Source organism: Trachemys scripta, chromosome 8 (assembly GCF_013100865.1).
Source record: "Trachemys scripta elegans isolate TJP31775 chromosome 8, CAS_Tse_1.0, whole genome shotgun sequence".
Lineage (NCBI taxonomy): Eukaryota > Metazoa > Chordata > Testudines > Emydidae > Trachemys > Trachemys scripta.
The window spans coordinates 14,856,760-14,869,497 of NC_048305.1; the positions used below are offsets into that span (position 1 = coordinate 14,856,760).

Below are 12,738 nucleotides of genomic sequence, written 5' to 3' on the forward strand. Positions count from 1 at the left end.
GCCCCAGACTTCATCATCTCTGGAAATGCTGCGTACCCACCCGCCACCCCCAGAAATGCCCCATACCTACCCCCTAAACTGCCATCCCAGAAATGCCCCATGCCCACCCCCTAACCCGCCATCTCCAGAAATGCCTTGTGCCCTTGCCCCCAACCCACCGTCCTTGAAAAATGTCCTGTGCCCACCACTATGCTCCCCACACACCATCCCTAGAAGATGCCCCCTGCCCACCTCCACCTTGGTAACTTGGCATCCCTGGAAATTACCCCACCCACTAACCTGCCATCCCTGGAAAATGCTCTGTGCCCACCCCTCCCCAACTTGCCATCAGTAGCAAATACCACATACCAACTCTTATCATGATAATCTGGAAAATGCATTGTGCTCCCGCATAACCTGCTCTCTCTAGAAAATGTCTAATGCCCCCACTCACCCTGCTAATCTGCCATCTTGGCAAACTAGCTTGCACCCACAGCCAGTGTCCTAATCTGCTATGCCTGGAAAATTTCCACCCCCAGTATGGAAATGTGCCATTTTAGGGAAATTCCACTAGCCCACTACTATTTGGTGTCCTGCTCTTTCCAGAAAATTTCCTGTGCCCACTCCCACCAGAGTAACATACTAGAATGTTCTAGGGCAGGGGTCGTCAACCTTTCAGAAGTGGTGTGCCGAGTCTTCATTTATTCACTCTAATTTAAGGTTTTGCGTGCCAGTAATACATTTTAACCTTTTTAGAAGGTCTCTTTCTATAAGTCTGTAATATATAACTAAACTATTGTTGTGTGTAAAGTAAATAAGGTTGCAAAATGTTTAAGAAGCTTCATTTAAAATAAAATGCAGAGCCCCCCCGGACCGGTGGCCAGGACCTGGGCACTGTGAGTGCCACTGAAAATCATCTCGCATGCTGCCTTCGGCACGTGTGCCATAGGTTGCCTACCGTGTTGTGGATAGGGCACTGGACTGAGATTCAGGAAACTTGTGTCCTGTATATGACTCAACCATTGTCCTGTACTATACTGTGATCTTGGGCAAGTCACTTCACTTTTCTGTGGAGCAGTTTCACCTCATATTGGTCTATCTTGTCTAGATTGAAAACTGTTTGCAGCAAAAACTGTTTCTCGCTATGTGTTTTTTTTCAGTGCTTAGCACAATGAAGCCCTAATCTTATTTGGGGTTTCTAGGAGCTACTGTAGTATAGATAATAATCTCTGGAATTGAATAATAATAATAAATAATCTGTGGAATCAGGTGCGATCTGTTATTGCTGAGAAATGTCTTTTTTCTACACCCCATCTGTTGCAGCAGTAAATTGCCTGTCATGGGAAATAACCTTTAATTCTCAAAAAATACCATGCTGCAGTGATCACTGACAGGGAGTGATGCACAGGGCAAATTGCTCCATGCCTCACCTAATGAAATAACAGCCAGACAACTAAAATGCCCATCTTGGTTTCATCCAGCAATTCCTTTCTCTGTGTTCATTATCAATAATCTCTTTACTCTCTCTATCGCTGGATTGTTGCCTTGGGGACATCCGCTCTTGTGCTTATTTTTCTTAAATTGTAAATAAATCATATTGACAAATATTGATAGGTAAGAAACCTCCTGCCCCTAAATACTATGCCCCACAATCTTGTAACGGCTCTATATGGGCTGATGACCCTGTTTTTAGTTCCACTGATTTCAGTAAAAAGAACAGGAGTACTTAACAAATTTATTAGAGCATAAGCTTTCGTGGACTACAGCCCACGTCTTCGGATGCATAGCATAGTGGGCTGTAGTCCACGAAAGCTTATGCTCTAATAAATTTGTTAGTCTCTAAGGTGCCACAAGTACTCCTGTTCTTTTTACTGAAATCAGTGGAACTGAAATCAGGATCATCAGCCCATATAGAGCCGTTACAAGATTGTGGGGCATAGTATTTAGGGGCAGGAGGTTTCTTGCCTATCAATATTTGTCAATATGATTTATTGCATAGCATCCGAAGAAGTGGGCTGTAGTCCACGAAAGCTTATGCTCTAATAAATTTGTTAGTCTCTAAGGTGCCACAAGTACTCCTGTTCTTTTTGCGGATACAGACTAACACAGCTGCTACTCTGAAACTGATTTCAGTGAACTCCATGTGGCTGCCAGGGCCAACCTGCATGATTGTAGCATTGTAGGTCTAGGCCTGTAAATCTAGCAAAGACAAAAATATCTCATAGCACTAGGACCTCATGTGAATTAAAATGTTGGATTGTGGGGAGGGGTGTTGGGGAAGGAGATTACTGTAGAACAACATGAAAGCCAGTCCATATGTGCTTGAGTTTTGATACTGTGTTTGTAAAGCAACATCAAATTTTGAAATTTTTCAAGAAAAAGTGTTAATTTCTATAACTTTTTCTTATTAACACCTTTTAAGCAAAAGCTTATAAAATTCAGTTATAGTTTTTACTATAGTTAATTCAAGATATTTCTTTTACTAAACACTCAGGAAATATTAGACATTTTTAGGCTGACCTTAGTTGTTTAGTTGTAATGGAGAATAAATAAAAAGTGGTAAATTTCTTAATTTACCATTCTATATTTTGGTTGGCTTTTCACTGTAAAAGAGAAAATATCTAAACCAAAAATAAGATTTTCATTACAAAATAATTTAAAGGAGTGTCTATAATCCACACCATAATCAAAGAATCTTTGCTCTGCTTTCTTAAATTACACACTACATACTTTTTTTTGGCCTGGTCCCCACTAAGTCCCCACTTCGGACTAAGGTACGCAAATTCAGCTACGTTAATAACGTAGCTGAATTTGAAGTACCTTAGTCCGAACTTACCGCGGGTCCAGACGCGGCAGGGAGGCTCCCCCGTCGATGCTGCATACTCCTCTCGCCGAGCTGGAGTACCGGCATCGACGGCGGCACTTCCGGGATCGATCCCAGAACATCGATTGCCTGCCACCGGACCCTCCGGTAAGTGTAGACGTACCCTTTGATAGTACAAGATTTTTGGGGAGAAATGGGATAATGTTTGTTACCTAAATCATCACTGAATGTAACTGTTTATTTTGTAGGCTTTTGAAAATTAATTTTTGAGATTCAGAAAAGAAGAAAAATATCCTGCAGAAATGTCTAAGATTGATAAGATGAGCATCCTTGGAGTGAGGAGTTTCGGGGTAGAGGACAAAGACAAACAAGTCATCACTTTCTTTAGTCCTTTAACCATTTTGGTGGGGCCAAATGGTGCAGGAAAAACGGTAAGACTTTTGTACAGTGCAAACAAGCTTCATGTCATTATAAATAATTACAAACCCATACAAATGAGTGATCGTTTATATGAATTTATAATTAATGAAATTATAAAACCTTAAACAGTTTGCATTTTGTGACACTTGCATAATTTGTGCTCCACTTTCAGGCTTGCATTCTGCAACGAGCTCTGTGTAGGCCCAGGATTCTGCCTGCATTGTGCTCCTTGCAAGATCAGACCCTTAGTTGTTTTACAAATACCTGTTTATGCACTAGGTATTAGAGCCATAGAAGTTAGAGATGAGAAAGATCTGTTTAGTGTTTCTCAATGGCCAGTCTGTGGACCAGTGCCAGTCCCTGAGATCTCCCTGACACAGTTTATGAAGGCAGCAAGTCAGTCCCTGGTATCCAAAAGGTTGAGAAACACTACATTAGATCATCTAATCGATCTCCTTGCCAATGCAGAATTATGCCATGTTGTACATGTACTAGTGTTTTGTCAAATCTAATTTTTATCCTCTTATTGATTGGACTATCTCCACTTGAGGGGCTGTTCCACAAGCTAAGTAGAGCTATTGTCATGAAGCTTTTCCCAATACTCAGAAAGAATACTTAGCTTGATTTCATCCCATTATGTCTCTCCTTTCTTGGTTCTCCGGTATTTACAGACTGTTACTCTCTTCCCTCTTTAGTTCATCTTTTTACTTGCTCTAAATTGATATTACTGATACCTATTTATTTCCATTTCTGTAGACTATCATTGAATGCCTTAAATATATTTCCACTGGAGATTTCCCTCCAGGCACCAAAGGACACTCATTTGTTCATGATCCAAAGGTACGAGTCATGATGGCTAGCTTGTATGTCTAACTGGTAGTTGATACGACAAAATATTTAATGAACACTGGAGTGTGCCAGAAATGGGGGGAGTCCAATAAAAGTTAATTATTTAAATCACCCATTTTAATGTAATACAAAAGCAAGGATTGAAGTTGCGAGGGAGAAATTACAAGAAGTGAGTTGTCAACCTTAAATTTCTTGGTTGTCCTTTTTCTCACAATCGTAACATTACAAACTAGATTATTTTGTAGTTAAATTTACCTTTTAATTTAACTTTATGAAAGATTAATTTACCTTTTAATTTTACTTTATGTACAGTATCTGATATGCTAAATTGTTTAAATCTTTCAAAAAAAAAAAAAAGCCTAATTCATGTTAGCAACTGTATTTAGTTTCAGTGTGAAAAATATCTGTTTCATTATTCTCTGGCTATATGTTTTATAAGTTTTAGTTGCCAGAAATACTTATACAAGAATAAGTAACATGTGACCTGATCACTTTTTATATTGTCTTTTGGTACAGAAAGTCTGTTAAATAGCTGTTTGGTATTTGGTATTTTCTTAGTCAGTATTGGTAAATTGATAGTTTTAACTGAAATGTATTGAACATGGACTATTTCTTCCCAGTTACTGATACACTAAATAACTAAGATTTTATGGGAGTAAAATGTGGACATGTTGCATATGAGTTAACCTACAGTATAGAGCACTGCTCTCTGCATGATTTAGGCCCGGATCCTACAATGATTTGCACACTATGAGTAGTCCCATTGACAGAAATGAATGTTTGGTGTCAGACTTTGAGGAGATTATTTTTCTGTTCTGTTTACTTGAGGGAAAGCTCTCTGATGATAACCATTTATCAGATGGGTGTGGGGGATAGCCAAAGTGCGAGGTATGCATAAGAATCCTGGATAATAACCTCTAGGCCAAAAAAGATTTTGGGTGAGATTCTAGCCTCATTGAAGTCAATGGCAAAACTCCTATTGATTTCAGTGGAGCCAAGATTTCACTTATGGCTTTGGAACATATGTTTGGATGACAACAAAAGTTTTCTTTGTTAAATAAGTTTTCATATTTTTTTTTCCTGCCAAAGGTTGCTAATGAAACAGATGTCAGAGCTCAGATTCGACTGCAGTTTCGTGATGTTACTGGAGAGCTTATAGCTGTCCAGCGATCCATGGTTTGTACTCAGAAAGGCAAGAAAACAGAATTTAAAACTCTTGAAGGTATCATTACCAGAACAAAGTAAGTTGTATGTTTTTAAATATTGCCTCTTAGTTTGAGTGTCCATTTGTTTTGTCTGTATCTTTTCATGTAAGAAAAGAGATAAGTGGACAATTTATTCATTCAAACCTCTACCTACTCTTTCAGATTAAACTAAGTCTAACAAAAAGTTACATGTAGTCCCACTGCATTGTCTATTTGTTTTATATGTTACAAGAAATCCCTAGATTTAATGGGAAAAACCTTCAAAATGGCCAGAGTCTCATTGGTTTTCCGTGGACATAGGCACCTGAGTCACTCAGTGATAGTTTAGTTCTGATGGTGGTGTTTATGCATTCACTTTATGTCCTGTTGGCACTGAAAAAGTCAAAGTAATTTGGTGGGGAAATAGTCCCATTGCAACTCATTCCAAGTATCTATCTGTTTATTTGACTCTCATCTCTGACTTTTTTTTTTAAAAAGAGCATTTGTTTTGCACTGATCACTATGATTTTTGCTCCCTCTGCTGGCTATGCAGTCATAGTTAGCAAATTGATACTGTATACATGGCTAACATGACATTAAGTTACAGAAAGATGGCTTGAAATCAGAGGAGTGCTGTATCAAAATCCATTTAGTTGGAAATGAGGTATTCGGAGTTAAAGAGGAAGAGGAGTGAGAGAAGAATGAGGGGCAAAAAACATATACTGTTGTAAAAATAATAATTTGTGACTTAGCATCAAAACAGGTTGAGTTAAAATGTTGGAATTATACAGAATGTTATTTACTTTAGAAAAAAATAACTGTACAGCAACCAATAGTCATCTTATTGTTATGCATTTTCTTAATCTATGTACACAGGCATGGGGAAAAGGTCAGTCTCAGTTCCAAGTGTGCAGAAATTGATCGAGAAATGATCAGCGCCCTTGGTGTTTCCAAATCTGTGATTAACAATGTCATTTTCTGTCATCAAGAAGAATCCAACTGGCCCTTAAGTGAGGGAAGGGCCCTGAAACAAAAATTTGATGAGATCTTCTCAGCAACAAGGTTTATTTCTTTCCATACCTAACATAATTACAGTAAAGTACTCCTTTCATTTAATTATAATTGTTTAGATGCTCACTAAAAATGTTCATTCATAAAGCTGCATGTGCCAATAGAATTTGAAATTTACACATGGTTTTCTTTTTGGAAGGTATATTAAAGCATTGGAAACTCTTCGTCAGGTACGTCAGAAGCAAAGCTTGCGGGTAAAAGAGTGTCAGACGGAATTGAAATATCTAAAACAGAATAAAGAAAAAGCACGTGAAATTCAAGATCATCTTAGTAATAGGGAAGCCCAACTGGCTGCTTCTAAGGAAAATGTAAAATCTATTGAGAATCAACTTGATCCTCTAAAGGTAATTTTGTTTGTATGATCATGTAATTCAAAATTTTATTGTAATACTGTACATATTCACTAGGAGAGGGAGAGTAAAGGTTGCTTACTATGGGAATTTCCTGACTTTTGTGCGATTAAAATCTCTCCAGTTTAATGTTGTATTATCAGGGGGATTTTTTTTTTTTTTTGTTTAACCATAAAATTCGGAGCAGAATTTAAAGGCCATTTTCATCATGACAAATAATGAAATTGTATGAGTAGAATTTATATTCAAAGATGTGGTGGAAATTATCTTATCTTTACACCATCTTGGACCAATTTATTTTTTCTTATATTTAAATTAATTTACCTCCAATTGGGGATTTTCAGGCCAAACCTTGAAAGCCACGTGTATCTTTCCTCTCTTAAGCTGTCTGGTTTAATTAGAAAACTTTTGGGAAAATGCAATTTTCAGCATTTATTCAACAGCTGATTTTGGAAGATTGATTATACAACCTGCTTAGTTTCACAGGGTGGCATATTTTCTTATCTATTACCTTCCCCTCAGATAATATATTAATACTTGAATATATTGTCAGCAAAGCGGAGAAAAGCACCTATACAAAACCCTCTCCCTGCCTTTAAGTAAATAATACCTTGAGCCTGTATTTACCATGATGACATGACACATTCCAGAGTTACAACCAATATAGATAAATGATAGCAATTCTTGTCTCTGTACCTCTTCCATTAGTAGTACTGGGCATGTTTTTCTGGGATACCCTAGTGCAGAAGTTTTTAACCACAGTATGCAGAGAACTGAGTGCTAGCTATCTTTAAAATAAGTTAAAATACATTGTTTATCTATTGTGTTGATTCTACATAGACAGTCAAGTCAAGTGTGTTTGTCTAAGCACCTTAACCATTCAATAGCTGAGGGAAGGTCGTTATTTTCTTACGCAAATCCATGAGGGAACCAAGTATCCCTTGCCAATGGGTGCAGCCTGTAAGTATGTGGCCTACATATTCTAACTGGTCACAGAAGCAAAGGAGGGAGTTACAGAAGCCTTACTTATCGTCATTAGCAGCACATCTGATCACTCCACATCTAAAGTGATTGAGCTTTATCCAAAGATGGTGTAGAAGGTCAAAACTAGATGGCTGGTCTGTTGGATGTGTCATAAGATAGTCATTGGCTATGTTTGAGGCTTGTTCTTACCCCCAGTATGCCACCTGGATGTGATATTGAGGATCCTTAGGGGAATTGTCCAAGCAGGGTGCCAGGAGCTGAGATGGTGGCTCGGTGGATTAAACAAATCTTTAAATGGGTAGATATGGCATGTCTTGCACCTTAGGGAGCAGATTCTGCAAGGCTACTTGTTGCCTGATGTTAGGAGGACAATGTTGTCTTATGGTGCTTGTTATATGCATGGTTTCATTCAGCTGAGTGTCTTGTAGTCCTGTGTGAAGTGAGATGAGACACACCAGGGAGCAATACTCTGTTACAGAATAGCACAAGGTAAGCCCAGGGTTTCTGAGTGTTTTACTTCTGGGGGAATTCTGTACCAAAAATCCAAAAATCTGCACCAAAAAATGTACAATTCTGCATATTTTATTTGTCAAAATAATGCAAAATAATTACACCAGTTTCACTTATTTTGGTAATTTTTTTTAAACTACCATGCAGAAAAAAATCACAATAACTGTTCAGTATTTCCTAAGCACATGAAAGTTAAATTACAAATACTTGGTAATCAATACCTTGCATTCCAGTTATAATCCTGAATTTTCATTTAAATTACATTACTTTTATTTTGATGTTCTGTAAAGTAGAATGTCGCTTTAAATTGCTCACTTTCACACTTGAAAGTCCATACAGTTTTGCTAACCATTGTCCTGCTTTTTTTTTTTTTAAATGGATAAGTAAAATAGATCCTGAGCTGTAATCTTACCCCGTTATGCCTCTCTGGCCAGTAGACCAGCCCTTAGTTGTTACATTTATGCTCTGCCTCAGGGACAGAGCCTGCTTCACACAGCCCTACGCCTCCAAGCCCGGGACGCAGCAACAGTGAGCAAGAGGGACAGAGTGAGTCTCTCTCACTCGTTCGCATGCAGGCACGCACCCAGCCCCACCCCCTTAATGTCTCTCCCAAGCACACGCACACCAGCCTCCGTCCTTCCCCCTCCACAGTAATCTGCCCTCTTCTGCTGGCTGCTCCCAGCAGACGCGCCTGGGCTGCCACGGAAGGGGCATGTGTTCCCCACAGATTTTTTTGCTTCCCCATTTTTCTGTGGGGGAGTCAAGAAATCAGCAGAAGTTATGAATTCTGCGCCCCTCCAGGAGTAGTGTTTGTGCATTGGGTTCCCAGGTAGAACCAGCTAATTTTCTGATCAGTCTGTTGTCTTTATTTTCAGCAATGTTTTGGTAAGGTGTTCCTTGAAAATCAATGTACAGCCCAGTGTAACAGCTAGATATACAGGCTTTGGGTCATAGTCCAGCCTTTATCCATTCAGGAGGCTGTTGAGCAGTTTGTTGGCTTTTATGTGGTATAGATGGTAGGAGCTGGAAACTGTCTTTTCGGTACTAGGTTTAAGTCTCCATCTTTTACAATAGTAGGCCATCTCTTTCATGTCAACATTCAGCACTTCTAGGTGGCTGGAATCTGGCACTGTACTACCAGACGTGTCATGGCATAGATAAAATGCTTGGCAGTGGTATTGGGAAAGTCATTTGTGAAGAGATTGAAAAGTGTTGGTGTTAGAATTGAGCCATAAGGTAAAACATTGTTTTGGGACCTCTAGGAGCATAATTTGAAATTAGCAACTTCTCGGCAACAGTTCAACAGCCATGACAGCCCGCTTCGGTGGGACCAGTGACAGTTTGTATAATAGGCCTGTATACCAGATCATGTCATATGCAACAGTAATGTCTAGGAATACTGAACCTGTCTTTGGCCTTCAGAGCAGGCAGTTCCCAGTGTGGGTGGTGAGTGCAGCACTTGATCACAGGCACTGAGGTTTGGTCTGAAACCTGCATGATCTGCACTCAGGATATCATCAACGGTGGGGGAAATTCTCTGAAGAATAAGCTTTCAAATAGTTTGCTAATATTACTTTTCCATTTAAGTAATTACTGTAGTTGCTGCAGGGATGTTGTTTAATCAGGAAGGGGAGGTGATCCGCAAGGTGGTGTCTTGATTAATATGTGGGCATGAAAAGATTTGAGAACCCTTGTGTTAGTGTCTAAAACGCCTTATGAACTTGTAGGTGCTGGAAATGACCCATTTTTAAAATGCAATATATTTAAATAGCAAATTTGATTATAAGATCCATAAAATGTAGTGAAGCCAATTTACTTAAGCATTCTTTCCTTTTCAGAACCGTCTCGCAGAAATTGAACAGAATCTTGCAAAAGTAGTGAGACTTGACAACGAGATTAAAGCTCTGGACAGCAGGAAAAGGCAGATGGAAAAAGATAACCAGGATTTGCAACAGAAGATGGAGAAGGTTTGCTTTTTTAAATTCTATGTGTCACCATCCTTCATCCTAAAAAATCAGAAGCAATCGTATATTTACTATAGAATGAACCATAAATTTTAAAAAACTTGTGTACCCATAGCCAGAACAGTGTATTTTTGTTCTGTTGGTTTTATTTTCCAAGCTTTTTTGGCCACAATTGTTGTAAAACTGAATGCAGAAAGGTGTGAATGTTTTTAGTGTACTCAATGAAGTATTCTTCAGTAAATACATAATATAATTTTTTTTTAAATCCCCCCCACTAGTAAAGTCTCAATCCAGGAAAATGCTTAAAAATATGAACAGTCCCATTCAGTTCAGTGGGACTACTCACATTCATAAGTGTTTTTTCTGGATCGTGGGCAAAGTTTATAAAAACTCAGTAAAATAAAGTGCAAAGAAACTATGAAAGATGGTGGCTGTGGTTTTAAAATATACAGTTTGCTAGGAGTATTAAGTGGTTAAGTGTGGCTGACCTTCCTAATCAGTACTGTTTTTATTATCAGTCACCAGCATTGGTTGATGTCTTCAAGCATGCAAGATGCAATAGGTTGTTGTATAATGTAGTTAGGTTGTAATACAGATATCCATAAATATTATTCTGCGTGTATGATTTCTGAGCAATTTACAATGGCACTACAAAGTGAATTTTCAGTATGCTGTGGCTCTCACAGTGAAGAGCAACCAGACAGCCACGAGTATTAAGGAGTGGCCACTATCAGCAAAATAGCCCCTAAAATAAATGGTTTAAATATCACAAATAGCTGGTAGGATACAGTGTCATGAAGATGTATTTCTTTTTGATTTAGTAGGGAGAGGGGGATTAAAACTTATTACCTTTCCCTCCAAGATCTATGGAGTAGAATGAACTGCTCAGTGTGGTGAACAATGGAGTCAGCGATTTTATAGAGTAGTAATGACTTGTCATGACCATATGTAAATGGCATTAACTGGCAATGGACAGCAGAGCAACCCAAACTTGACCTATAAGTACAAGGACATCTCTTCTCATTAACATCACAAATCTTCTTGTTTTCTCTCCCCTTTAAAATAGCCAGTAAAAAAGTTAGTGGTTTTCGTTATGTGTGTGCTGAATATATGAAATTATTTTGACAACTAGAAAGAATTTGTCCAGGGCATGTATCACAAAAAATATGTATCATATTGTTTTATCAGTATGAAAAAGGGGAATCCCTTTATTGGACCCAAATAATTTTACTTAGTTCTTGTGGCTTAACTCCTGCAATAAGAAGTTTATTCAAGCTAACCCAAAATACCTTTTACCACTCCCGTTTGAGTGGTCTTATGGTAAAAATTACAAATCGGATGATATTTTATCTTTTTTTATTTTATTCTGTGTTTAACTTTTGGAAAACGCATTATATAGTTTATAAGCATGGGCAAAGTATTTTGTTATAAATCAGTTTAAAAAGCTAACTTTTTAATGCTGCAGTATACTCTGACTGCATAGGTTTTTCAAGGAACAGATGACCAACTAAGAGATATGTACCAGAACCATCAGAGAACAGTAAAAGAGAAGGAAAGGAGATTAACAGACTGTCAACGTGAGCTGGATAGAGCAAGCAAAGAGTGTCAGAGATTCAACAGAGAGAAATCAGAATTGCTTGTTGAACAAGGTATAATAGGCTGATTTTTTAAAAAAAAATTAATGCAGAAATGATCATAGAATATAATATAGACACTTATAAAAGGATGAGTGACACAATTTCAATGTTTGAGCCAGATGAGAATCTTGAAATGTGATATACTTATTCAGTTGGCTGCTTGTACAGGGGGTCAAAGTCTCATATTTGAACTTTGACCTTCACTATCAGAGATAACCAAAAGGTCACTAGTCTTCTCCATGGGATTTCAATTGTACAATTGCCCTTTTGCCCAATGTTGACACTGGTGCATTCATTCATTTATGGACTTTTTACGGAAAACGAGGCACCTTTGGCATTTCTGTTCTAGGTCACCAAGAAGTCATCAGTCTAACAATTTACAAAGCATATGTTTGGTCTGTGAGCTGGTTGCGTTAGCATGAGTCCTCCAGTTTGGAGGAATTGAGATCTGTCACCAATTATAGTTAATGGATTGTAGCCAAGAAAATTGTTGGGAGGGAAGTGAGTGCACCATATGTACCCAAAGGGTTGACTTCAGGAAAGTTGTATTTCATGTGATTTCTTTAAAATTCCCTAAATACCATGCATCTTGTTCTGTATAGCTTATTAATTATTTCAAGATACGTACATTACAAGTTTTATGAAAATATCTATAAACAGAAAGTGTTTGTTGTCATAAGTACAGTTATAATATTATCAATATGGAATAGTATAGGTAATAATGATTTTTGGAAAGATTATAAAATGGAACAGGTTTACTCAGGTAGTAAGAGCATGACCTTTAAGCGATGGACATTCCTTCTTGGTGTTGTGGTAATTAGCTCCTTAGCTCCTGTGTTCTTGGTTCAGACAACTACCAAAATTCCTTAATAGGACAAATTAATGTAATACACATGGTATGGAGGGAGGTTATTGCTTTTCTACTGAAAACAACTTTAAAACCTATATTCTGAATTTTATGTGGAT

The 12,738-nt window shown here is 38.0% G+C and overlaps 1 protein-coding gene across 1 annotated transcript in view; it reads left to right on the plus strand.

Annotated features, from left to right (window-relative positions):
- Positions 1 to 3,024: 3,024 nt before the first annotated feature.
- RAD50 (RAD50 double strand break repair protein) overlaps positions 3,025 to 12,738 on the plus strand; it is a 41,451-nt gene continuing 31,737 nt past the window's right edge. Inside the window, exons 1-7 of the mRNA XM_034779161.1 lie at positions 3,025 to 3,234; positions 3,980 to 4,063; positions 5,162 to 5,313; positions 6,133 to 6,318; positions 6,467 to 6,671; positions 10,010 to 10,138; positions 11,619 to 11,784. Of these exons, the coding sequence (XP_034635052.1) occupies positions 3,106 to 3,234; positions 3,980 to 4,063; positions 5,162 to 5,313; positions 6,133 to 6,318; positions 6,467 to 6,671; positions 10,010 to 10,138; positions 11,619 to 11,784 (1,051 nt within the window). The 5' untranslated portion in view covers positions 3,025 to 3,105. The remainder of the gene's footprint in view (positions 3,235 to 3,979; positions 4,064 to 5,161; positions 5,314 to 6,132; positions 6,319 to 6,466; positions 6,672 to 10,009; positions 10,139 to 11,618; positions 11,785 to 12,738) is intronic.